This window comes from Schistocerca nitens, chromosome 2 (assembly GCF_023898315.1).
Source record: "Schistocerca nitens isolate TAMUIC-IGC-003100 chromosome 2, iqSchNite1.1, whole genome shotgun sequence".
Lineage (NCBI taxonomy): Eukaryota > Metazoa > Arthropoda > Insecta > Orthoptera > Acrididae > Schistocerca > Schistocerca nitens.
This window is the reverse complement of record NC_064615.1, coordinates 627196539-627223293: the sequence shown is the minus strand read 5'-3', so window position 1 is coordinate 627223293 and position 26755 is coordinate 627196539. Positions and strand designations below refer to the sequence as shown.

At 43.3% G+C, this 26755-nt stretch overlaps 1 protein-coding gene across 2 annotated transcripts in view; it reads left to right on the top strand.

Annotated features, from left to right (window-relative positions):
* The window catches only part of LOC126236721 (glucose-induced degradation protein 4 homolog), a 95738-nt gene that overhangs the window by 32164 nt on the left and 36819 nt on the right, over positions 1-26755 (top strand). Inside the window, exon 1 of one of the 2 annotated variants that reach the window (XM_049946245.1) lies at positions 3652-3846. The exons of the other annotated variant lie outside the window; for it this stretch is intronic. Coding sequence (XP_049802202.1) covers positions 3799-3846 — 48 coding nt within the window. The 5' untranslated portion in view covers positions 3652-3798. Of the gene's footprint in view, positions 1-3651; positions 3847-26755 lie in introns of those variants that run through there. 2 annotated transcript variants of the gene reach the window in all.

The window sequence follows — 26755 nt, the reverse complement described above, 5'->3', positions numbered from 1 at the left end:
TGGACTGAGGGTGAGTTCCGATCCCAGTGATGAGAAAGTGCGATAGTTCTGGTACTGAAACCTGGTAAGAACCCGCTCGAGATGGACAGTTGTTACCCAATCAGACTTAACGATGTTCTTGATAAGCTGCTTGAACGCATGGTGAGCAAATGTCTGTAATGGCTCCCTGAGTTTCGGGGCCTGTTTGCTGCATCTCGAGATGGGTTTTTGCAAAGGCTACCCCTCACCCAACACAGATAATTTGGTTCACCTGGAGTCGTCGTCGTTCCCCCCCCCCCTCCCCCCCCTTGTTTATTTATCTACAGAAGGCTTAAGGTACAACATGCCATCACTACATCCTTACTGTGTTACTCGAGTGGGGTCTCTGGGGTCCACTCCCAATTTTTGTCAAGAAATTCCTATTGCACTGTAAATTCCATGTTCAACTGAGTGCATCACTAAGTATCCCCACATCCAAGAGAAGAGAGGTCCCGCAGTGCTCTCTACTGAGTGTCCCTCTCTTTCTGGTGGCCATCAATGGTGTAACATTGGCTATGGGGTCTTCGGTACCGCCCTCCTTATATGCCGACGATTTTTGCTTTTTATTACTGGTATAATGTGGGTATTGTCAAGTGTCGTCTACAGGGCATCATACGAAAGGTGCAGTCATAGGCTCTCATCCGTGGCTTTAGATTTTCATCTGCCAAGACTCGTGTCGTGCATTTCTGTTGCCATCATACTGCCCACCCATACTCAGAGCTTTACCTAGATGATCAATTACTACTTGTAGTTGAGACGCACCACCTTTTGGGACTAGTCTTAGATTCCCAGCTGGCATAGCTTCCCGGTACACCACATTTTAACGTCCTGTCCAACTTTTACTAAACTGCGCGTTGATCTTGGCCTGCCATGTACTCTGGATGCCATTTTAGCGGATGACCCAAGAGTAGCTGCTCGCATTCTTCGTTTTATCAACTTGACAAATCTGTCTCAGGACGTTTGATTATGCCGTTTTTTTTAATCCTATGCCTGTCTGTCTTTTATAGTATTGTCCCTTTTCATTGCTGTTTTAACCTTGTGCCTCGCAGTGCATTCCTAATTTAGTCTGGGTGCAAATGACCATTGTAGTTGTGTGCCCTAAAACAAAAAAACAAAAAAGAGGGAGAGAGGACATAGCTTCCCTACCTGTGCCAACTAAGTGAAAGTGCTGGCAACATCTCGATACACTTCACTGCTTCAGTAACACTAGCTGGGGTGCAGATTGCTGTATCATTTTGCAGCTCTACAAAGCCATGATTCTGTCCCGTCTTGATTATGAGAGTCTTGCATATGGTTGGAAGGGAGCTCTATCTCCCACAATAGTGACCTAGAACTGTGTTTACAATTGCTGAATGCCTCCAGTGTCTCTGTTTGGAGCTGTAACTTCCTCCACTGTCAACTCTGGTCAGGGAGACATCGCATCTGTCCCCCATAGCTTGTGCCATAACCTCTGATTTGCCTCAGTCTCCTTTGATCCAAAAGATTCCGCTGACCCCACGATTTTTTGCCACCTATTCTTGGCTGTCCTTGGGATGTATCCAGGTTCAGAAACAACCAATCACTCAACAACCGATGGACAAACAGGATTTGTGTACACACATGCACGGTGTAGTGAACTCCACTCCCTGCCAAATGGCTGCTGTATCTTCACTACTGAATTGATGGCCATCAAATTAGCCCTTAGCCATGTTCATTCTTGCACTGGCAAGAGTATCCTACTCTGTAGTGACTGCCTTAGCAGCCTTAAAGTTATAGACCAGTGCTACTCTCCTCACCCACTGGTTACAGCTGTCTGAGTTCTTGCCTCAGACCTCCATAAAGCTGGGTGTCCAGTCATTTTCATTTGGACCCCTAGTCGCGTTGGGATTTCTGGAAATAAACAAATTGACTGGTTGACAAAGCCAGCCACTAGGATGCCAATGCTAGAAATGGGGATCCCAGAACTAGACCTTCGGTTGTTTATAAGCCATTGATTGCTGGAATTCAAACTCGGAATTGTTTGCCCTGATCTCCCCAAACAAACAGGACAATTAAGGAGACGACAGCCATGCGGCAGTCTTCTTGCATGCTTCTTGCAGGGGATCCACCATCCTCTTAGACTCCACATTGCCTACAATTGGCTGACCCATGATGTGGGGATACCCCTCACTGCCAATATGGAACCCACCTGGTAGTGACCCATTTAGTCATAGACTGCCCTAATTTGGCTACTTCGAGGCAGCATCTTAATCTCCCTGATACACTTCCTTCGGTGCCAGCAGACAATGCCAACTCAGCTGAGCTGGTGTTAAGTTTTGCCCATGAAGGTGGTTTCAATTCATTGCTGTAACGTAGGCCTTTTCAGCACCATGTAGTGCCTGTAGGATGGGTGAGGCACCTCCTCTCTGGCTGTCCCCACCCCACACCTCCAAAGGAGTTCCTTGGTAGTCCTTACTGGGTGGCCCGTCCCGGCCTGGCCTTTGCCCTTTCCAACTTTTTGTTTTCTTTATTCTTTTTCATTTCTTGGTTTTAATGCCTTGTCTTGTCTGATCTTTTAACGAATTGTCTGCGCTGTCTTTTTTCTAGGATTTATCTCTGTTTTTTTATTGTGTTAGTTACACTTAGGCTCTCCAGGATGTGCCTTTTGCCTCCTACATTAAATACTCCTGGTGTGTCACATAACAGATGAAGGGACTGACAACGTTGCAGTTTAATCATTTTAACTTCAAATCAGCCATAGGGTAGGGAACTGGGTGCAGAAGCAGCATGGTATCTGACAAGGTTGTTGTGGAGATTGGCAGGGCGAGGAAAAGCTATTCTATCAATGTGGTGGGCAAAACGTTTTACAAAACTGGTCCTCATTTCAGAGCATGATTTTAGGAAGGTATATCCTTGTTGAAATAGCTGATTAATGCATTTAAAACTAGAATAACATTGAGAGACAAGAGATGCAAGCCTAAGTTGTTTTTTTTTTTTTTTTTTTTCTAGGGATAAATAGTACCAGGATTGGATGTGATGGCCTGGGAAATCTGTTTTTGAATATGGCTGGTGGTTTAATTACGTCTAGTGAAGAAGGCTGCAGTGAGAATTGTGGTTTATTGCTGTAAAGTGTCTGCTTGTGAACAAATAAGTTTGCTTTGAATCCCAAGACTGTATGGTAGGGACAGAATGTTGGATATGGAAAAGATGGCAACTGCCAGAAACACAGAGGTGACAAAAGTGATGGGATAGCAATATGCACATATACAGATGGCAATAATATTGCCTTTGCAAGGTACAAAGACCAGTGCATTGAAGGGACTATCATTTGTACTAGGGTGATTCATGTGAAAAGGTTTCTGCCAGGATTATGGTCGCCCAACGGGAATTAACTTAATCTGAGTGCGGAATGGTAGTTGGAGCTACGCATGCGGGATGTTCCAGTTTGGAAATCGCTGGGGAATTTAGTATTTAGAGATACACAGGATCGAGAATGTTCCGGGAATACCAAATTTCAGGCATTGTTTCTCACCACTGGCAACACAGTGGCCAGTGGCTGAGAGCAGTGGTATTTGCGTAGTGTTGTCAGTGCTAAAAGACAAACAACACTGTGTGACATAATCACAGAAATCAATGTGGGACATACAATGAACGTATCTGTTAGCACAGTGCAGCGAAATTTGGTGTTAATGGGCTGGAGCTGTGTTTACATGAAATGTACTGGGCCCTTTGGTCAAACTGAACTGATAACTGACTGGAAATGCTTATGTTTGGATACTTGAGATAATTTGCAACCATTCGTGGATATCGTGTTCCCAAACAATGGAGAAGTCAAAAGGCAATAGCTATGAAGTGGAAGTAGTTTTGCAGGTTAGTTTCTCCATAGTATCCTTCAGCAGTGTTCGCTATTTTATGTTTCAGTTAACGTGTTTGTAAGTCTTGTGAGAGCTGTACATTTCGCTACAGCTGTACTCCCAAACAATGATGTAATTTTTATTAATGACGGTGCGCCATGGCACCAGGCCACAATTGTTTGCGATTCATTTGGAGAACGTTCTGGACAATGATTGAATGATTTGTCCATCCAAATTGCCTGAAATGGGATGTAATCAAGATGTCAGGCCATGCACAAAATCCTGCACTGGCAACACTTTGGCAATTATGGACAGCTGTAGGGGCATCGTGGCACAATATTTCTGTGGGAGACTTCCCGTGACTTGAGTCCACGCCGCATAAAGTTGCTGCACAACACCAGGCAAAAGGAAGACCGACATGATATTACGAGGTATCCCATGACATTTGGGTATCTGCCTTAGGTCATAAACTACCTCCCCCCCCCCCCCCAAGTTAGATCACCAGCATATATGTCCACTCCTGGTGGAGCTGTTATGTACCCATCTTGCTGAGCCCCCCGACAGCACTGTGATCACACTTCTGGTACCCGAGCTGTCACCGCCTCGTGTATGCCTAGGAGTGGTTGCTCACTTATTTTGGGGCCAAGTGGCCCTTGCCACGACTGGATGGCATCCACAGGGTTAGCACGTGATTGGAGTGTGTGGCACCAGTGCAGATGCTCGGAACATGGAGCATGCTAAGCTCCATACTTCTGGCCGCTCTTCCACTGCTGTCTCTTCAGACAGAAACAGTTCTGTCTCTGCTTCAATTTTTGCTTTTTCGGCCTTCCCCAACCCGCTCACACCCTGGGAGAATGGCCTGGCTCACTGGCTTGTGGCAAAACCCTTTCTGCTTTACTTGGTTTGTTCCAGGACAGACATGAAGTTTGCTATTGAGTAAAACCTCTTCTGCCAGTCAGTTGGCTTCTATTTGTACCTGTGAGTGCTTAGGAGACAACCTGGTGAGCATTACTCCTTACCAGTTCTTAAATATACCCAGGATATTATTTTCCACAGGGACCTCCTCCTTCAATCTGACAAGGAACTCTGAACTGTTCGGGAACGGCGTGGCACTCATTTCGCTCAGTGAGTTCTGAGTGGTCCCAGGAACAATCATGTTAGTACTGGTGGTTCCAACCTGGCTCTTGAGGGGGGGATACCCTTCCGGAAAAGGTCAAAGTTATGGTTTACCATTGTGATGTAAAGTCCTATGTCCCACCTCCCATGCCATCTGTTTGGAGAGCCTCAATTTTAGTCACGTTTTCGCGATGTGGGGCAAATCCTATTTGCGGTGACTGCAGCCACCCCTTCCATGCTGAGAGTCCTTGCAACCCACCGACCAAGTGTGTGAACTGTTCCAGCCCACATACTCCTCACTAGTCAGATTGCCTGATCTGTTTAAAAGGAAAAGGAGATTCAGGAATTCAGAACCCGCAAATGACTATCCTACCCTGAGGCCCAACAGAAATTCAACTGTCTCCACACAGTCTATCCTTTCCTCCTCCTTCACTCCTTCTTACCTCTAGCCTGTCCCCCTTCCATTTCCTCTTCCCTGGCAGTTCCCATTCCATCCCCTCACAGAACCACTCCCTCTCCTTGGCTTGAGAAGAAACCCTCTCCTTTGGCACCTGCTGGGGATGGGCCTCCCTAGGAACCCCCCACCCCGGAATCTCCAGAACAAGAAGCCTGTTACTTAGTCGGACACAGGATCAGTGCTCTGTGGGCCTGAAGGCTGCCCATTTCTTTTGGATCCTCGTACTACTATGACTTCTTCTCGCCCTCCGGAGGGGAAGGAGGAGATACACAAGTCTTGTGGTGAGGCCCAACCAGCATACCAGGTGGTGCCGCTCCCTCCTTCTCAATCAGGGTCCAGTCTTACATTCGTGCACTTCACTCCATCCTTACCGGTGACAGACACTGACTTGGCACAATGACCGATTCTGGACTGTTGGGCATCAATCTGGCCCGTTGTGCTACTGTCCTACAATGGAACTGTAATAGTTACTACCCTTGCTGTCTTAAATTACAATCTCATCTCTCTCTACTCTCTAGCTAGTGTTGTATTTCAGGAATCTTGTTTCGCGGATACTCATTTATTGACTCTTGGTGGTTTCCAAGCCTTCTGCCAGAACCAGGTCAGTTCTATATGAGCCTCTGGTGGTGTCTACATTGCCCTGCACACACATTGTTAATTCCAGTGTTTCTCTTCATACTGCAGTGGAAGCAGTGATCATTTGGAACCATTTAGAGTCTGGGCTAATGATATGCTAACTTTTATCTCCCACCAGACCAGCCACCTATGCCTCCTGCTCTTATTGGTCTCCTTCAACCAATCCCTCCCCACTTCCTTCTCCTTGGGCATTGTAATGTATTCAACAATCTGTGGGATTGTACTGTGTCGACTAATAGGGGCATGATAGTTCAAGATGTGCTGGCAGGGATTGGTCTCTGCCTCCCCAACACTGGAGCCCCCCCCACACTCTTTAGTGTGACATACCGCATTTTTTTGGCCGTTGATATTTCAGGTTGTAGCCCTGTATTGTTCCCCTCTGTTCAGAGGGGAGTTCATGAAGATTTGTGTGACAGTGATCATTTTCTGATCATCTTATCCTTTCTTGAGCATCACTCACCTGGATGCCATCGAAGGTGGGTCTTTTGTAATGTAGATTGGTATGCATTTTCCTCGGCTGCTACCCCAACCTCTCCACCATACGGCGGCATTGATGAGCCCATATGGAGTTTGACTGATGCCATCCTTTTGGCAGGTGCTTCAGTGGTTTCTTCTTCCTCGGACTCTGGCGGATGACTGTCCCTTTCTGGACCCCTGAAATTGCTGAAGCTATTGAAGACTACCTTTATGCCCTCCAACACTACAAATGGCCTCCATCTGGTGACCACCTCTTGACCTTTAAACAGCTTCATGCCTGGGCCCATTATTTTCTTAAATGCCAGAAATGGATTTGTTGGGAATGGAGTGTAGGTGTTGTAAGGCTGGATATTTCCTCTTTGCAAGTGTGGACTAAGATCAGGGACATTTTTGGTTGCTGTCCTCCTGCATGTGTCCTGGGAATTACCCTGAGTGGGGTTATCTTCAGTATTTCACCAAGGCCTCAGGATCGGTCCACTATCCACCCGCGTTCCATTTTCTCCAAACTCCCTTTACACCCATTTTAACTGTCCTGGGGCAAGGGAGAATTCCCTTCCCAATAGTAAGGAAGTGTCATTATTCCAGTTTTTAAATTAGGTAAGCCATCTAGTCAGATGGGCAGCTGTCATCCGATCAGTTTAACCAATTTCCTCTGCAAGTTACTTGAACGTATGGCGAGTTGAAGGCTGTTATTGGAGCCTTGAATCTCAAGACCTTCTGACTTTGACCCAGGATAGTTTTCACCAAGACTGTTGCACTGCACATAATTTAGTCCACATGGAGTCGGTTGTCCAAAGGGCTTTCACTTAGCATCAACACTTCGTCACAGTCTTGTACGATCTGCATAAATCTTACGGTACCACATGGCGCCAACACATCCTTGCAACCTTACATGAGAGAGGCCTAATTTTTATTCAAAACTTTCTTTCAGGTACATGTTTGCACCTCCCATACCCATAGCACCTCCCATCTCCAGGAGAATGAGGTTTTGCAAGGTTATATTTTGAGAGGCCCACTCTTTTTAGTGACCATTAGTGGTCTTCCTGCAACTGCGGGGCCTACAGTTTCCCCCTCTTTGTATGTTGAGCACTTTTGTTCATCCGCAGTGTATGTTGCTGAACGCAGACTGCAGGGAGCAATACACAAAGCGCAATCCTGGACATTCACTCATGGTTTCCATTTGTTGGCTGCCGAGACCTGTGTTATGCACTTGTCACTACTGCACAGTCTGTCCCCATCATGAACTGTACCTTGATGGACAGTCCCTCGACATGGTGGACTTGCATCATTTTTTGGGACTGGTCTTGCCCAGCTGATCTCTGGAATGACTTCACAGGTGCTGGACTACCGTTCAAACCACTTGCCAATATTGTTAAAAGTTTTGGATTTCAGATATTTATTTTAATGATTATTGGTTTTAATGATTATTAGTTATTATTATTATTATTATTATTATTATTATTATTTATTTTAATGATTATTTGTTGTAAAAGTAATGTATTAGTGGATGTTCATTCATATCAGTCTTTCTTTTTGTGTTACTGGTCTGTTATTCGTGAGTGTGCGTACGTCATTTATCGATGTTTCATGGCGTGCAGTTGCAGCTGTAATGGTTCTAAAGCAAAGTACTGACGAAGTTGTTTGTGCATTGTTATTAAATTTAGTAGTTATCAATGGTGTCTCATGCTGTTTCTGGTGAAATAACAATTTAGTAAACTTTCGCTCAGTGTGTTTAATTTCTGCGAGTGTTCCGGTGGGAGCTTAAACTTTTGGTTTTAGATAAGAAATTGTGTGAAGTTTGTTGTGTAGTTGTATTAATAGAGGTAGTTGCTCTCTTAGAGAGCAAAATTAGAGCTCACTATTGGTAGCTCTTTAAATCATTCTACAGTAGTAATTGAACTTGGGTAAGGTAGATGTTTAGTCTTTTCAGTAATTGTTAAAATTCTGCCATGAGTGAGAAGTGTGGGCTTTGTTGTAGGTTTGTGAGTAGTGGATTATGGTGTGAAATTTGTTTAAAGTATTTTCAGTGGGGAAATGCAATAGGGAAGCCAGTGGGTATTCTTTGCAGATCATGCTCTACAAAATTCCAGCCATGACCTTGGCACCAGTTTCATCACATGTGTCTTCTGGATTCTTTCCCAAGAAATCAGTTTCTCAGAACTACGTAGGTGGATACTGGCATTACAGGAAGTCCTTGATTTTCACCACCCACATGATCTGTCTTTGATCTCATCATTTCTTCATTATAACTGTTCCTTTCTTCACTCCCTTTTAGTTTTCTATATCTTTCATTGTCTGACCTGTCTATCCCCCCACCCCTTTCCAACACCTCTATCACGTACAGTGCACTAACTTTCCATTCATGCACATGGTTTTGGCAATAACCTCTGTCTTGCACATTACCCTCAGTTACACCTATAAGTTTTCAGATCTCGTCCTGAGCAGTCCCTAACAATCAGTCTTTGTTTCTCATCCCATGCCATTAAGTATCCCTTGACCTGGTGTTCTGGGTGACTTTTCTGAACTCTCCCCTTTTCTTACACCTCACCAGTCCTTTCTTTCACCCCTTTTCCCCCTCTTCAACCCTTCTGTCAGGAGGAGGAGCCACTGGAGAAGATGCTCGCAAAATTTAACAACACAATCATGGTCAATCAAATGCCAAAACACCCCTGTTGTACCCTTTTTATTTCACAATCCATCTACCCGAAGGAGTATTTATTTAATCATTCCTGTCATCGAACTGATCAAAGTAGTGTTATTTACTGTTTATTTTAGATTTAATCTCTCATGTAATACATTCTCTGTGGTCACGTATTTTGTAAAATTAACTAATATCCAGCCAGTATAATATGGATAACTGTGCTTCTGTTTTTGGTAGTGGACTGCTTCTTGTTTGGAGTGTCTTGGGTGCTAGAGGTTGAACGAAAACTGAAATTGTTCTCAATTTTGCTTATTGACCTACAGTATTTTGACAGTCAAAACATCAAAGAATGTAAGACTGATTGACACTTTTTAAACCTTATTTGTTCTTTTTCTGTGACACCACTGTTATGAGCATAGTTCTTCCATGGCCACAACCCATCTCAGTCATGATGTCTGAGGAGGAGGCCCGTGGGGCAGATGGACAACTAAACTGGTCGTAGCATCTTGCAGATATGCTGTGCCCATGTACCTTGCATTACCTGCACATAATAATAAACTATTTCTCCGACAGTATGCTGTCTGAAACTTGATTATTAATAAAAAGTTTATTAAATGTTAAATCAACTCCCTGTTTTTATTGCTGTGAATTTTATTCAGTCATCCAAGAGCATCCAAATTTAATCTCCTCTACATGGGTAGTTTCAAACATAATGAAAAAGTGCCGTGCGTACGTACGTACAACACTGGAAATCGGGAACGATGTCTGCTAAAAGAATGCAAGATTTATACTGGAGAGTTAATAGCCATACATAGAGCACTGTAAAACACAATGACTTTCCCCTCAACAGAATTTCATTATATTGAAGCAGACCAGGGGTGTAGAACTGTTCCTGTGTGGGATTGAGTCACAGTAGTGTGGCAAGATCGAAGAGAAAGCCATTGACAGCAAAGTCAGACAACATAAAAATGTTAACCATTTGACACTCAATTGTCTAGGCTGGTAGCACCTCAGCCTAGGTGGTGACTGTGCCACCTCAAGTACATGAAGAGGTCGCATATGACAGTGGCAAACTGGCTACTGCTTTGCTGTGACATAAGTGCCCTGCAATGCTGACTCCAATTTACACAGCGACATGTGGGCTCATTACAGTGACATGGCCCTCTGTGGATGAAGCCAGCAACACTGAAGACTGCAGAGTTTTTTTGCAGGGGTTGCCAGTCTCTGGTGGTGGCATGTCATGCCCAGGCGCTCGCACCAGCATAGAAGGATGGGCGGTGGAACTGCCCAGGTCTTGAGCTGCTGCCCACCAGGGCAGGAATCTGGCTACTGGTGGAAGTGAGCCAGGTAGCTGGCCATCAGCAGACTAGTATAAATTCCAAGAAGGGGGACTTGGCACTACCAGACTGTGCAGCAGTGGAAACCTGAACTGGTAGTGGCTATGTACTGCCCATACTGCCTGGTCATTTGGCGTAGCCCTTCCATCTCTGTTGGTGCTACTGGACTGATGATCCCTGTGCTCAAATTAAGGATAAATAATACTTTGTGCTCATGCCTGGCCTGCTTACTGTGAACATGCTGCTTCCATCCATGCTTGGTACAACGAATCTGTGTCCTCATCATGTGGCAGCCAATTGCCTTGCCAAACTCTGTCTTTAGTTCCTTGCACCATTTCCTAGTAACAATTTGTTAAACTTTTGTAAGGAATGTTATGAAGGGTCTGGTTTCAGTAGCTGTTAGGTATTAAGTCTTGGCTAATACGAAGTGATGCAAGATCTTTATTTGCTTGATCCACAGTGACCAAGTGGGTTTACTTGTTGGCTACTTTGAAGATCGTTAAGGAAAGACTGTGGGGTCCATTCTGTGCATGTGGCCATGATGTTGGTAAGGTTCATGATCAAGTTGGTACTATAGCCTCCGATCTGCTAGGAATTTTGGCCCCACTATCTTTTACAGGAATTTCCTTCCTTGTAATTGGAGCATTCTTGTTGGGGTCCTCTTGGGTAGGGAGAGCCACTCTGGCTTAGAAGTTTGTCTGGCTGCTGTAGTAGAATGTCTTAGTTTGATATTCATTGATGTTTTGTGGCATACATTTTTCTGCAAGCATGGTATATCCTGTCTAGTTTTACATTTGTTAGGGAGCTGTGATTGTCTGAGAGCCGTTCACCAAGTGCTTTACAGTTTTCTCTCTCTTCGTGTCCTTGGTAACAATGATTCTCACCATTCTTAGGGTCTCTTTAATATTGCTAATGAACTCTGTCTTTCTGATGTTGATCAATAGACCTGTTTCCTCTGCTATTAAATGCACTGTCTGGCTCGATTCTTGCTGTATTGGCAGATGATCTTGAGGTTTTGTATGTTTTCAGCATAAGATCTCAATGCTCTGGAACCTGCTTCGATATTCCCCTAACTCATTGTTCACCTGTTTCGTTACATATTGTTCAAGGATCTTGGAAAAGATTTTGTATGTGACTGCAAGGAGCGATATAGTTAGACCATATCTCCAGGATTACTGCCTGCATGTGGTTTCCTCCAGATAATTTCAGCATTTCTGCCACTAGCCCGTCTTCCTCAGTGTCTTTGTTGTTTTGACTTCCTTGGGTGTGGGACTAGGGATGTTACTGGGTGTTGAGATTAGTAGTGTCTCAACTTGGGACTATCGGGATGTTTGTTACCCCCCCTCCCCGGCATGTAGAAGTTTCTGTAAGTAGTCGACTAGAGTTTTAGTGAAGTCAAGGCACAGTGATCCATCTGATCACTGGAGATGTAATGTAAGAGAAGTGAAGTGGGCTCTCTGTTGTTCGTTTTAAAGCTCTGCACTGCCTACTGTGTCAGTTGTTTATATTTTTGTACTTCTTACAATGCTGGCTGTGGTCTTTCTTTATGTAGTAAAGGTGTGTAGATTGGCCTCTTTGTCCCATGTATTCTATTTGAGCCATGCAGGGTGTGTGTGTGTGTGTGTGTGTGTGTGTGTGTGTGTGTGTGTGTGTGTGTGTTGCCCATAGCATAAGTTAAAGTTCAGTTAACTAGTGTGTAGGCTTAGGGACCAATGACCTCAGCAGTTTGGTCCTTTGCGCCACCCTAGTCATCTGGCCTCTATAGTATTATCACATTCGCTGGACAACCAAGGATGCTTATTCCTCTTGGATCTGTTGGGTATTGTTTCCTGAGCTGTTGCTGTATAGCATCCCTAAGTTGCTCCCAGTTTGTAGAGATAGTCATCCTGTTGGTATTTCGGTTCAGTCTCTTTCTGGTAGCCAGTATTATAATTTTAAGTTGGGTTGTATGCAAACTAGGATCTTCTTTTCCTTCACTGGCACATTATTTGTCCGTTTTAGTAGCTTTCGATTCATGGCTGTGCCATATCTTGGCCTTCCTGAGTAGGTGTTCAAATGCTGTGGACACCAGAAGAGTCTGTATTTGGCGCATAGGGTGATAAAAAAGTTCTTGGTGGTTCTTCTATGGGCAGCATATCATCCATTAATCATCCTGTATATCTGTTCTCTCCCAATTTGGGTGTTGTAATCACATAGCAGTATAGCCATGTGGTGACCATAGACCTCATCCAGGGTTTCCTCAAGGCTATCAAAGTACTAATCTGTGGTAGTTGAGTTTTTCCTGTTAAATCTTTTGACTGAAAAAAATTAAAGCAGTTGTAGAATCTGGCAGAAGATTATCAAATTAAAAATAAGTTGTCCACTTTTCCAAAATTTTGAAGTACCAGGTACATGATTAGACTACAGTATTAAAAAAAAAGCTCTACCCCTAGGTGTTGCTGAGCTTAAAGACACACATTCAATTCCTTATCCTGAAGGAGTGGGAAGACAAATAACAAACAGTACGCAATCCAATTAACTACAGATTATCAAACTTATCACTACAAAGCTCAATAAAGGAATGTTCTGTTTTATGCTATCTCAGAATTGTACATACAAAAATAACTCATCAGTTTCTGCTACAAAAATAACAACCCTGCAGTGAGCCCATGGAGAAACATTAAGTTTGCCACATCCTCAAAGATTTTACAGCTAACAAGAGATGAAATGGATCTAAGACACTATCAGTCAGTGTGTAAAGTGGATGATGAAAAGCTATAAGCCATGTGCTACTCTTCCTGCAAAGTTGTGGATTTTGCTGCAAGATTTAAAGCCAACAGCATTGTATATTGGCTTAGGGCAGGATGCCCAGTCTTTCAGTTTACCTGGGCCACATTGGAAGAAGAAAAGTATTTTTGGACCACACATAATATACTTAACACTAACAATAACAGCAAAAAAATTAATCAGTATGGATCAGCGATGATATAGCAGCATGTGGTGGGAATTTTGTTTGAAAATATTCAAATTATGATAACTTTACATAAAAGAAATTTTATGTGGAAAGTGTTTGCCCTCTCCCCATGCAACTGATTGTAATAGATCTCACTTTTTGGGCCGCATGTTGCGCCCTGGCTTTGTGGCTCAGGTTAGTAGGACGTGCCTCTCTCAGCAGATTTAACCCCGAGGTGCTAAACAGTCGCTAAACAGTCCTTGCACCTGAGGCTGCCATAGAAGACAAACTCCATTCTATCTCTGAATATAAAATACTGATTAAACTATGGGTTCTTGGTGAAACATTGTATACTGTATTAACTAAGCATATTTTTAGCATTGTTTCACAAACTTTGTTACTGTAAGACCTTGGTTTCAGGTTATAAGCCAGTACACAACTGATCACAAAGATAAGAACCAAGCAAGGTTCTTCTCATTTGTAGAGATTGTAACATTGTCTAATGTCCCCAAACATTGTGATTGCGGAGGCAGCCAGAGACAGTAGCTTACATCCTGGTGGAAAGCCCACCTTCTGGTTCTCCATACCAAGCATATTCTGGATTCTTTGCTTCTTATATTAGTGGACAACTCACAGATAGTTGGACTGTTACTTTATTTTCTCCTTGAAAGTGGTTTTTATTCTCAAGTAAAATGTTAAAAACTACCGTAGAGGCAGGGGCAAGTTAGTTGAGGTTGGGACTAGTACTGGGACATTTCCCTGCTGCATACTGAATCTGGGGGATCCTTGACCCTCCATCCTTTTCCAGTTGCCTTAGGCCTCCCTCTTTTATCTGTTTAATTAGTTTTAGGTGTAATTAGCACTTTTTTTCCTCTGCCACATCCTGTTTTCTGTTTTAGGGGTAGCACTCTGAGGAATAGTGGGTGATGTTCCAATCTTTAATACTTTGACTGTAATGGGTATGGGGTGGGACAGCTGCAGGAAGGCTGGCTGTGACCCATGCAAATCCCCAGTGGAGACTCACCTGGTCCCACTCATCTGATTATTTCTTTCCTCTTATTATTGTTGGCCCAAATACGCTGATTAAGCTTTTAGTCTTCTCAGTTTTAGTATTGTGAATCTCCTGGTGAGAAGGCATTCTGTACTATATAACTGTCTCCACCCTAGAGACCAAGCCTGAGTGTAGTCACAACTTTGTATACAAACAGACTGTGCCAAAGTGTATCAGAACACAATTTTCTTGATGCATAGGCCACCTGTCACTCAAAAACTGGGCTCATTTCATATGAGAACAATGTACAGATGTCTTTCTACCTGTCTGTTGACTGGTGCTGCCTTGTGTTTGGCAATTTCTAGAATTATTTCAAAAGAAACATTAGCAAACAAAACAGTTGACATTGTGAATGGCTGAGACAATATGACCGCACTCGCATAATTTCGTGTGTGTTCTCATTAGCTTTTGCAGTTTATTGTGATTCTGCAACAAATAAGTTAAGATTGTTGCATGAGCAAGAAATTTTGGAAGTGTGGAAGAAACTGCTAAGTAACTCATCTTGTACTTCTTTCTTTCTATTTTTTAGGGTAGTTGTACTTTCTTTCATAATTATCTTAAAATTCGTAATCTATCAAAGGACTAAAGTAAATACAAAAAATGAAACTTGGCCTTGTATAGTATCTGTTACTCTTGAAGATACATAAATTACATGTGTGCCAGTAACGCTATAAATAATGGCTTAAATTGCCAATTTTCTAGACCCAGTATTCTTCTTAGTGGCCAATCTCCAAAGTGTTAATCAGGTTGGTCGGGATCAGATTCAGATGGGGTTTCTCTAGTCTCGGGTGAGCTGTGGGGGACCATCATCTGCTCTCTGACACATGTACCGGCACTACCCACATACTTTTACTTCACTTTCATTTATATCCGAGCTTCTGATGATTTTTTTAACAGGTATCATTGTCTTTGTTTTGATACTGTGAGGAGAGGGGCCATTTGGGAAAGTACATAACTTCAACAACAAAACAATGGAAAGTGCTGCTGGTCTTGCGAAGTGACCACATTTCTAAACGTTATTAATTTTTGTCAGTATGCTGCAGCAGTGGAAAAATACAGTACTCCCAACTTTAGTTAGGGCATCGTGAGTAACAGAGAAAAATGCAAAAAAATTGCAAAAGGAGTGAGAAATGTAAGGCATAACAGAAGTTTGAAACACGGCAAAGCCAGCAAATGGTGAGCTGCCTAAGACTGCCATTTCATTCTAACTTTCAGTTCACCTCACCTTCCAGAATAGATTGAGGTCTTATTTATTTGACTGAAGGTAAGACCATAATGTACTTGGTAACGGGCGATAGTGGTCAAGGTGTTATTGTGTTCTACTTCCATCATTTTAATTTAGGCTCGGGCAGTGGCAAGAGCAGTTACAAAAACTTCTCCACAGTAATTGTAGCCAGCTCCTACAATATTAGCTGGGCTAGGGATGCCACTACAGTATTACTGAGTGAGGGACAAACTTTCTGCCACAAACGCACCAATGGGAGGACCATGTGCTGTCACGTGAGGTAGCGGCTACAACAGCGGGTCCCTGTCTTGCCTGCGAGCTTCCTTACCCTCTGAATGTGTCCACCAGTAATTCCTATTGATGGCAAAATGCTCTCTATGTACAATGTGCAGTTCACTCCGTGACCATAGCCATTTTTCGTGAATATTGTACCCCTTAGTGATAGTTCTTGGGAACGAAACAAGTTTCCTTGAATCCTGGCATTTCTCATTTTATGTGTAGGAAAAATACCCCAAATGCCCACCTGAGTCCCTGTTACCACCCTGAAATACACAATATGTACCCAGTCTAATGCGGTGGTATAAGTGTCAAAGATATGGTCATACCACAATAGGGTGCAATGCCAAGGCAACAGGCAACATATATGGGAAAGGTGCCCATGGAGCAGGACTGTCATACTCAACACCAGACTTCTGTTAAAGTGCTCAGGAATGTTCAGTGTTTCTAGAAAGAAATAAAATTAAAGTAACAGAGCGATTTCTGTACACTGAGGCAAAAAAATAAATAAATAAATAAAGTCCCTACAACATCCAGTTTTATAAACTTCCTTTGCTTCCACTCTGAGAAAAGCTGTATGGTCAGTCATTGCTGCCATCACAAATGCAGGCAATATAGTGACAAAAGAACATGGACAGGTAAATGCACGTGCAAAAAAGCTTGTACTACTAAGCCTTTAGCTACTTCTAACCAGATCAAGCAGAGGTTAGACTAAACCACAAAGGCAACCTTCTGTGACAAAGTTAGCTGCTCATAGCAGGTCTGCCTTTAGCAGATATTGTGCTAGATTGAAGAAAACCCATCATGAAACCGTAAGATAGAAGGTGCTTGGCATTTACCAAAGAAGGCAACTCTGAAATTGCACTGGATACATTGTTGATGAAGCGGGAGGTTGTCCTACTTCTCCTCTCAATGTTCAACTTGTCACCTAAAAAGCCAGGACATAAGAAAAACCCCTACGATTAATGGCTGCTGTACTGCAATGGAATGTGAATGGCTCAAAGAACACATGTGGAAGTAGTACAGCTTATAACTCAGAATATGCTCGTATGCCTGTGCATACAAGACACGTTTCAAATCTTCAGACAAACCTGTGTTTAAAGGCTACACCATCCAAAGGTCCAGATCAGATTAAAGGAGGAGATTGGAGCAATTCAGAGGTGGGCTGCTATATTTGTGACCAGTGTGATAACTGCAGTGCCTGTGTTATTCCGAATTACAATGCAATGTCCCTTCGGGGGCATGCATGGCTGAAGGAACAGGCATTGTGGCGACTACAGCCATTATGAAATACATGCAGTGTATTCGCAGTTGCAATTATGGACAACCATCAACTGTATAACGGAATGATGACAGTGAAAATTTGTGCCAGGCTGAAACTTAAACCCGAAATCCCTGCTTATTGCAAGCGGCCTCCTTACCATTAAGATAACCACATATGACTCACAGTTAGACCCAAACTTCCATATGTTGTGAGCCATGTGTCTACAAGCTGTATTTATACATCCATTAGCTTATGTGTATTCCTGTAAAGAGGAGACACTTTACTTCAAAATCCCTTGGCCAGTGTTGGTGGATAAATATGGTTATTGCAGTGTTTATGGTATTCCAGATAACAATGCAATGTGCCTTTGGACATGCATGCAAGTGACTTTCAAGTAAAAAGTGTCCCCTGTACCGGAATATACATAATGGATGTATGAGTTCAGGTTGTAGACACATGGTTGATGACATATGGAAGCTTAGGTCTGGCTGTGAGTCATATTCGGATAGCCTAATGGTAAGGCAACTGCTCATAATTAGCATGCAATCTGAGATAGTCCCAGTCTGGCACAAATTTTCATTGTTGTCATTCAGTTATACAGCTGATGGTTGTCCATATTTGCAACTGCGAATAAATTTCATGTTGTTACCAATAGGTTCAATCAGCACGCAAGTATTACAGAGGTGCTTTGGAAATTCAGATGGGAATTCCTTTCAAGGAACACTGTTGAGAAAATTTAGAGAACCAGCATCTGAAGTTGACTGCAGAACGGTTGTACTGTTGCCAACATACATTTTGCGCAAGGACTACAAAGATAAAGAAATTCGATCTCATATGGAAGTGTATTTCCCTCGTTGTCTTTGTGAGTGGGTCTAGTATGGATGTAGATGTAGATGTAGATGGATGATACAGATGATACGAGGAAAACTTCTATAGAAAAACCTCAAACTTAACGTGTGCTGTGTGCCGATGAGGTACATACATAGCTCTTGAGGTGGAAGAGTCATTAATGGGCAACTTGTGGGGAACCTGCTGCAGGTCAGTTGCTTAAGGCTTACCTAGGCAAGGGGGCTTTTATTTCATGGGACCGAGTTGGAACCCTCGAAATTCTGCTACGCTCCTCCCAGCGGAATGTGTGGGCTGCTGGTAGGTATGAGCACCTGATCAAACAAGTTGGCTCATATAGTTGGTCCTCTCGACTCAGGCATTTTTCAGGATACTTATGGTAGTACTAAGGGAATGCATGCTGCTGGCCAGAATGTGTTTAAAATAGTTAAGAAGAAAGTACCTCATTTTACATTCAAAATGGTTTGGAGGGGATTTCTGGACATCTAAAATCTGTCAGGTGATAGTGTAATGGGATGCTGTTGACAGAAACCTGTAGTTCGCAAAGTAAAAAAACCTCCAGAAAGCGCAGAACCTTGGGGAGTATGCAAACAAAACTGAATTGCACAACACCTTGAACTACACCAAAAGTGTTGTGACTTAGAGGGATCCAGTACACATTGCCAGAGAAAAACTGAAAGCTGAGTGGACCCAAGAAGTCATTGTTGATGTGCAAAACATAATGCCAAGGGGGGTGGCAATCTAGTGAATCACTAGTTTATACTGACTTTCAACAGCACATAACTTCCATAGCACATCAAGCCAGTTTTTTTTTTTTTTTTTCGCTGAAGTGTGTTTTCTTATGTCCACAACCCAATGCACTGTTTAAAATGCCAGCATTTTCTACATCTTTGTCTACATAGATACTCCGCGAGCCACCTATTCCACTACTTGTCATTTCCTTTCCTGTTCCACTCACAAATAAAGCAAGAGAAAAATGACTGTGTATATGCCTCCTCATGAGCCTTAATTTATCGTATCTTATCTTCGTAGCCCTTATGTGCAATGTATGTTAACGGCAGTAGAATCGTTCGGAAGTCAGCTTCAAATACCAGTTCTCTAAATTTTCTCAGTAGGGTCATTCCATGTCAAATCAACCAATTGTATTACATGATTTGAACCATGACCTCTCTTCCCCCCCCTTCCCCCCTTCCCACACCCTTCCCCCCCCCCTCCCTCTCCTGTACCCACTAACACTGGTTTACATTTGAAATTTCAATTTTTTTCTTACCTTTGGTTTTTGAGTTTCAAGGGTTTAAAAATCAAAAAACCTCTGTTTTTGATCAATGGATGATTGTTTTAAAATGCTGTAGCTCAAAAACTATACAACCTCGAGAGCTCAAACATGCACCATTGTTTAGAGGAAAACATTCCCTTCAATTTGATATGTAACATGACTATGCTACCTAAATCTGAAAATTTTACACTATTCCAAAAAAAATTTTGAAATTTCGAAAATACGTACCCTTGGATTTTTATAAAAATTATATGTGTTGTCCAGTCTGACTACATGCATGCAAAATTTCAAGAGAAGATCTCAATGGGTTCTGGTATAAAATAATATTTTACTACTGCAATACACACTTAATGAGGTGAAAAGTAGACTATTTCTACGCTATGAATACTAAGGTAGGCCTATGTAATTATAACAAACGATCGGAGGCAGATAGAGATCTCCTCCCAAGTCTAAACAAAAATTCAGCATGTTAGCTAAAGTTCATACGCAGCAACATATGGTGTAATACGCACCAAACGCAAAATCATAGCGACCCCTAATTTTCGTTGCAAACTTTTTGAGTTTTGCGTAGTGTTTTACTAAAATGTGTACATCACAATAAGAATGGTCATTAGCGAGGTGATGGGCACTTCGTCACGAAGCTGACATATAACGCTACAAGTAAGGCAAAAATCATATTTTCAGAGAATAGTTTCTGTAAAATCGTTTGAGAAAGATAAGAGGTTGCGCGCGCTTCGGTTCACTCAGCGCAGAGCGTCGCCAGTCTGCGCGTGCGAAGTATGGTGTACGCGTCGCAATATGCGCTGGACCCGCGCGACCCGTGCGTGTCGCGCTGTACTGTCGTGTCACGTCACACGTGCTATACGCTTCTCAATTTGCGCCTAGCCTTATGTACTTACTGCTGTGTTGAACACCTGATAGCTTCATTTATCCATTTTGAAACAAGTAATGAAGCAAATTGTGGACTACTGCAGGCACTGTCTACCAGTTGCAGAAGACATTTTCTTGAGACATTTAGTATTTGTTATGTATATGTCTCACTTTTATCACTAGCAATGTACGGGGCAAAGCAAAATGTGTATGTGTGTGTGTGTGTGTGTGTGTGTGTGTGTGTGTGTGTGTGTGTGTGTGTGTGACTATGTGAGGAACCTGTAACCTCGACCGCATTAATACTAATAATTGAGAAAACTGATATGCTCTCATTAATGAGGTCATTGTTAAGTTACGTTGTGCAAGACGCGACAGTTGGCTGCGACTGCGACGCTGACCCCTCCTCTTTTCCCACCCTGGCAGACGGCGACACGGGCCGCAACACGACTGGAGTCGTCGCTGTTTCCCAAGCTCCGGTCGGCGGCGGCGGATTCAAATATATAAGAAAAATAAGAATTCCGATTTTCTTGCTGTAAAAAAATACTGTATGTTAATGCAACAAAGCTACATCGGCTCCCAGAGTTAGTTTTTCGATACAGATTCTCCTTTTACTTTAAAAAAATTGAAAAGTATCTCTTCCGGTTTTGCGTGTTTTTTTTTTCGCTGTATATTACTTCTCTATTAATTGTGACGAAAGTAAAAGGCACAAAAAATTGATGTTTGCGTGTCTTACAGTTTCACATCACAGCTTGATAATGAGGTGTCTATTTTCCCAATATTCGTCACAGTTATTCCGATACTTAATTTACAAGTAACTTACTGCATAAAATTTGAATTGTGTACAGTGAAAAATGTGGTCGCTGGCTACTTTACGTATGGTTCACGTTAGGTCATACATCGTTGCCGATGAAAAGAAGCTAACATATCGAAATTATTTTTAAAGTTGAGATCAGAATGATATCGATCTCCGTTTCCGAGATTTGGGCTCATATATCTCCGGGAGCGTCGCGACTAGCCGCCAGTTCTGTCGACGCGCAAGGAGAATCGTGTGGTCATCACACGATAGAGAATGCATTTGTTTTGTTTCGCTGACACATTTGGACCTAATGAAACCATTTTATGTCATATTTCTCCGGTATGAGTTACTAATATTTCTCCATATGCTCTTGACAATTTCATTCAAAATGCCGCGAAATGTAGGTTTCTTAAAGCCAAGTGATCAAGCAGAACCCATTTTCTTGGTTTTGCTGAGGCATCTGAACCTGTTCCAAGCTTTCTTTTTCGTTTATTTCTCTGATACGAGTCCCGAATATTCCTCCATCTGTTTTTGCACATTTCACCTAAAATTCCAATGAAAGATAAGTTTATTAACAATAAGCGCACGCTAGCGTCATTGCATTGTTTCAAGTTCTTGACAACAAGATAGGGTTACACCTTAAACATTTCTAGAATTTTGATTCTGAACGTCTACAGTATACACTGGCAGAAATGTGGAAGAAATAAAGTCCGTGCTTGTTCACAAAATTTCCCCAAATTATACTTGTCAGTTTCTCCCATGCAGAAACTGACCAAGTTAAGGCAACTTTCATAGCCGACTGAATCTTTATTCCCATCTAAATGAACTTCCATATTCTTATATTCTGACAGCATACATCGTTATGGGTGACATGAACATTTAATCTTGCCAAGCTGCACTCAAAAGATGACTCCAGAATTTACAAAAGACGAATTTCAATTGTGAACTGTGTCAGACCAGAAGGGCCTTGTAAAACAGTAGTGCACTTTTGGCACAAGTTTTTTGAGCACCATCTTCTACCAATGAATTGAAGTGAATGTGACAAATTACTTATTGCAGCATACTGTTTGCGCAATCTGTTGAGAAACGCCTTCCTCAAAAACGAACATCTATTGATAACAGAAAGCTGTACAACAATCTGGTGGTGTTTTTTCACAACTAGAAGGTATCATCAAGACACCAATTTACCGTTTACTTTCAAAGTGAAGGGATTGTAAAACGTAACTTTCTCGTTGTACTTTAGATTGTTCATTTTATAATGTACTTGCCGTTTTCAATTTTTATCGTCACAAAAAAGAGTAATGCGAAAATTGACCTTCAAGTTCATTTTCATCATTCTAATTCTACATCTGCATGAATTATACTGATTTTCATAACAGGCCAGAAAAATTTGCATTAATGGGAAAATATATATTTCACTCGCCTGCCAGTTTCAACTGTGCACCAATTTCTTCCCAAATTCTGTCTCTGAACATAGTGTCTCTATATTTAGGGTTCTTCAAATCGTAAAGGCAAGGATGTTGCGAGACCAGCTCACAGAGCATCACATGCTGTGAGTGGCTCATTTCAGTTTTCCTTGACTGGCTCGATATCTTTCTGGCAGCCGTACGTCTTTGTGTCGTGCGACTTCCGTCGCAACACTGCTCACTGGTGCAGTGCTGCGGCAGCTGCCGCAACAGTCGCGTCGCATCCCAAACTCGAACTGCGCATGCGCCAGCAGGCAACTTCTGACGTCACGCAGCGACCCGTCGCAGTCGCTAGTGTGCGTCGCGTCTTGGACAACGTACCTTAAGCGAAACGCTTGGATGTTTTCCACAAGTGGACAGCATTTAAACCATTGTAGCGGCAAACGCCTGACCAGGATTACTGAATGGCACTCATCAGCCTACCAAGGGACAGATGGCCTTCTAGGATCACAAGATTTCGGGATGGAGAAGTGTGATGTGGTCCACATACACTCCTGGAAGCTATCAGGTGTTCAAACACATCTGGCTGACAGAACAGCTCTGTTTATCATCCACTGTGCCAGCGCCCTTTCACAAAGAGTTCCACTCAGAAGGTGAATGCAGAATGGGAAGCGGTCACGAATGAAGGTTGCACAATGACTTCCCACTACAAAGAGTCCACAAGTAAGTCGAGGGATGGTCAAAAAATGGACAAAGAAGAATTTCGTGTGATGATTAAACATTACTTTATGAAAGGCAAAACGCCTCAGAAGACTAAAGAGAAGCTTGATAAACATTACAGTGACTCTGCAACTTCGATTAGAGCAGTTTATAAGTGGTTACAAAATTTTCAGAGTGGCCATATGGGCACAAGTGATGCTGAACGTTCTGGACGCCCTGTGGAGGTTAAGACTGAGAAATCATTGATAAAATCCAAGATATGGTGATGGATGACAGAAGAGTTAAGGTGCATGATATTGCTAGGGCTGTGGGCATCTTGAATGAATAGGTACATAATATTTTGCATAAACATTGGACATGAGAAAGCTATCCGCAAGATGGGTTCCGCGATTGCTCACACTTGGCCAAAAACGGATTCGTGTGAAGTGTTGCAAGGATGGTTTGCAGCTGTTCAGGAAGAATCTGCAGGACTTCAAGCGCCGTTTTGTCACTGAGGATGAAACATGGATATATTACTACACTACTACTACTAACAATGCCAAATTCTGAATAGCATGTCAACCCCATCAAGACTTGGGATGTGTCCTTGGGGAAGAAGAAGAAGCCATAATTTTATTAATATGATTTGGTAAATTTACTAGTGGGTTGTTACAAATGTAATTGTTGGATGTGAAGGCATCACAATAGAAAACAAAGCAGCACCTGGTAAGGGACCGAATGACTTTTTCAGTCTGGATACAGCGAAATGGAAGGAGGCTTCAGTGTGTTAAGTGACCCATGGATAGTCACCCGGGAGTGAAATGAGACGTCAGGAAGACGGATTTATTTAATTAACTCCTTTATTCCATCTTCGTCCATAGTGGATCAGGAACAGTTGAATGGAGACATCCAGTTGTCTCTCATGTGAAACATACGTCCAGCATTGCTGACATCACAAAGAGCAGAACCAAAAGTAGCGTCACTCGAATGCTGCTCTCAGGGACATCTCTAGCTGTGACTGTGATGACAGCACAGCTGACGGTACCACAGAGATGGCCATGAACTCCCTCCACCAAGTGGGCAGCTCTCTGCTCTGGCAGTGGCTGCGCTCGTGACTTAGTGTAGGGTGCTCCGTCCCATGGTCAAACAGCGTGCTTGGCTTACCAGGGGGTCCCAGCCTTTGCAGCATCTTTCCCATTCTATGCTGCATGTCTATTCTCCTGCAATTCTTTATCACCTCCCTCGGGGAATGTGTCTGGGGTGTTTTTCAGAATGTGTTCCGCATTTTCAGTGGCTGACATCAGAACAGTCTCACCACTGTTTTTCTCTCCTTTTTTTTTTCTTTCTGTGTTCACCTTCTCCTCCCCTTCCTCCGCTTTTGTGATTGAGGTTACTCTTTTTCTCCATCCTCCCTGTGTGCTCCTGAAGACCAGCCCACATATCTGACACGTAACTGGTGACTGAGTAACACATAGTTCCTAGCCCTGAGTTGACAGGTAGTATTCCCACCTACCCCCTGGTACAGGGGAGGGGTGATAGCCTGTGCTGCTGCCTTCCCAAATTGCTGATTGGTCCATCTGTCAGATGTTCGGGACGTGTGATCTGAAGTGAGAACAGGCGGTGAGTCTCCTTCTGAGGGTAGGGCCCCCAGTTGGAAGGAGCATGCTATCGTAGATGCTGACAATATTGGGATTTTCTCGCGATGGACCAGTCATTATCTTTGCAGTCAATGTCTTCAATACGTAAATGGAATGAACCTCTCGATTAAAAGACCCACCTTGCTAAACCACGGTTCCTCGTGATCTCACATACTCAAGACAGTCAGTTCTTTGCAACAGTATAACTGTTTCTTTTTCAGAAATGTGTTGAAGCAATTGCCAGCCTTGTGGGATCCTGTTCTTGTTTATGCAATGGCACTTTGCTTTTGTAGACTACTGAAAATGGTAGATGCACCCCTAGCGCCCACGCGCATTCGTTTTTCACTTTTGATACAGTGGTGCTTGGTCCAACATCAAAGCAGGCCATGAAGTTGTCACAGTCTGACTGTACATTCCGAAACCAATGCACTGCTACCAGTGTTATCGTTTCAACCACACTCGAATGTCCTGTTAACACCTGGCCAAATGTGTAACCTATGGTAGGGATGCTCACGAGGGTGATTGTCTGCCTCCTTCTCCCTCCCTGCTGTATCAACTGCAATGGACACATGCTGCCTCCTCTCGAGATTGTCCCCTGTATCTCGATGAGTGGGCTGTCTAGGAAATCGGGGTAAAGGAAAAAATGCCTTCCACAGTCGCTCGCAAGTTATTCGCTAGTTGCAAAACCTGCGTTCTACCATCTGGCACTTACAGTACTTCTCTTGCTATAGCTCACTCCATCAAGGATATGGCCACACAGACGTGCGACCTCAAATTCAGCACTGCAGTTGTGAAATGCCCAGTGTCATAATGGTAGCATCGCCATCTCCTTGTCCAGCTGTGCAGCAAACCACCAAACTTCTGCCTCATGGAGCGAAGTCATCTGCTACACAACCAGCAGGCCGGAAAGGACAGAAGGAATACTCCCATGAAAATTCATCCCACCAGCCAACAAACATATGAGTGTCTCTCTGCCAACCGGAAAGGCTCCAAGAAGTCAAACAAAGGCAAACAGTCTTCTCAGACTCTGAGATCCTCTACAATGGTGTCACCACGTGATACTCTCATCTGGCTGACCTACATGTTGCCGGTGTGCATTGCCAACTGGTTTTCTGCCTTGGACTTCGCAGATCGACAGAGGGAGAATGCCCATGCCTCTATCGATCTCGTGGAGCAGGATCCTCCCGCCTCTGCACCCTGTGACAGTAAGTCTTTGAAGGCTGGCATTCAGCAGCCACCGAGGTTACACCCCTATATTTCTTCCCTCCTCCCCTTTCCGCATTGTGACTCCTTCCATGGAACGTTTGTGGCGTTCGATGAAACAAAGAGGATTACGGCTGTTCTTAGAATTGCAGTGTCCACTTGTTCTGCCTCCAGGAAACAAAATTGTGTCCTCGAAACCGCTTTGAGCTCTCGCATTTCCTCTTGGGACGTTTTTACACCCCCCCACCCGTGAGGACAGCAGTCCATCTCGTGGGGAGTCATGCTGCTCGTACGGGATGATGTTCGTGGTCTACCCATCTCCTTCAAGCTGTTGCAGTGTGTTTTTTCCTTCCTCACTTGACCTTTTCCCTTTGTACAGTTTGCAACCCCCCGTCATTCCTTGTCACTAAGACAGACTTCCTCAATGTTATACATCACCCCTTTCTGCTGCTCGGTGACTTTAATGTGCACCATCCCCTTTGGGGTTCTCCTAGATCCTGTCAGGGAAGTGCCCTCTTGGCTGATCTTCTCAGTCAACTTGACCTCCTCTGCCTCGACACAGGAGCACCCACGTCCCTTTTAGACTCCACACCCACCCTTTCCCATTTGGACCTATCCTTCCTCACTAACCAGCTTACCCCCCCCCCTCCCTCCTCCCCTCTGTGTGTTCGGGGGTTAGAGTAGGCCCAAGATATTCCCGCCTGCTGTAAGTGGTGACTAAGAGTATTCTCCCACTTTTTGTATCAATATGTTCAGGTCCCATTTTATGGTTTGACCTCC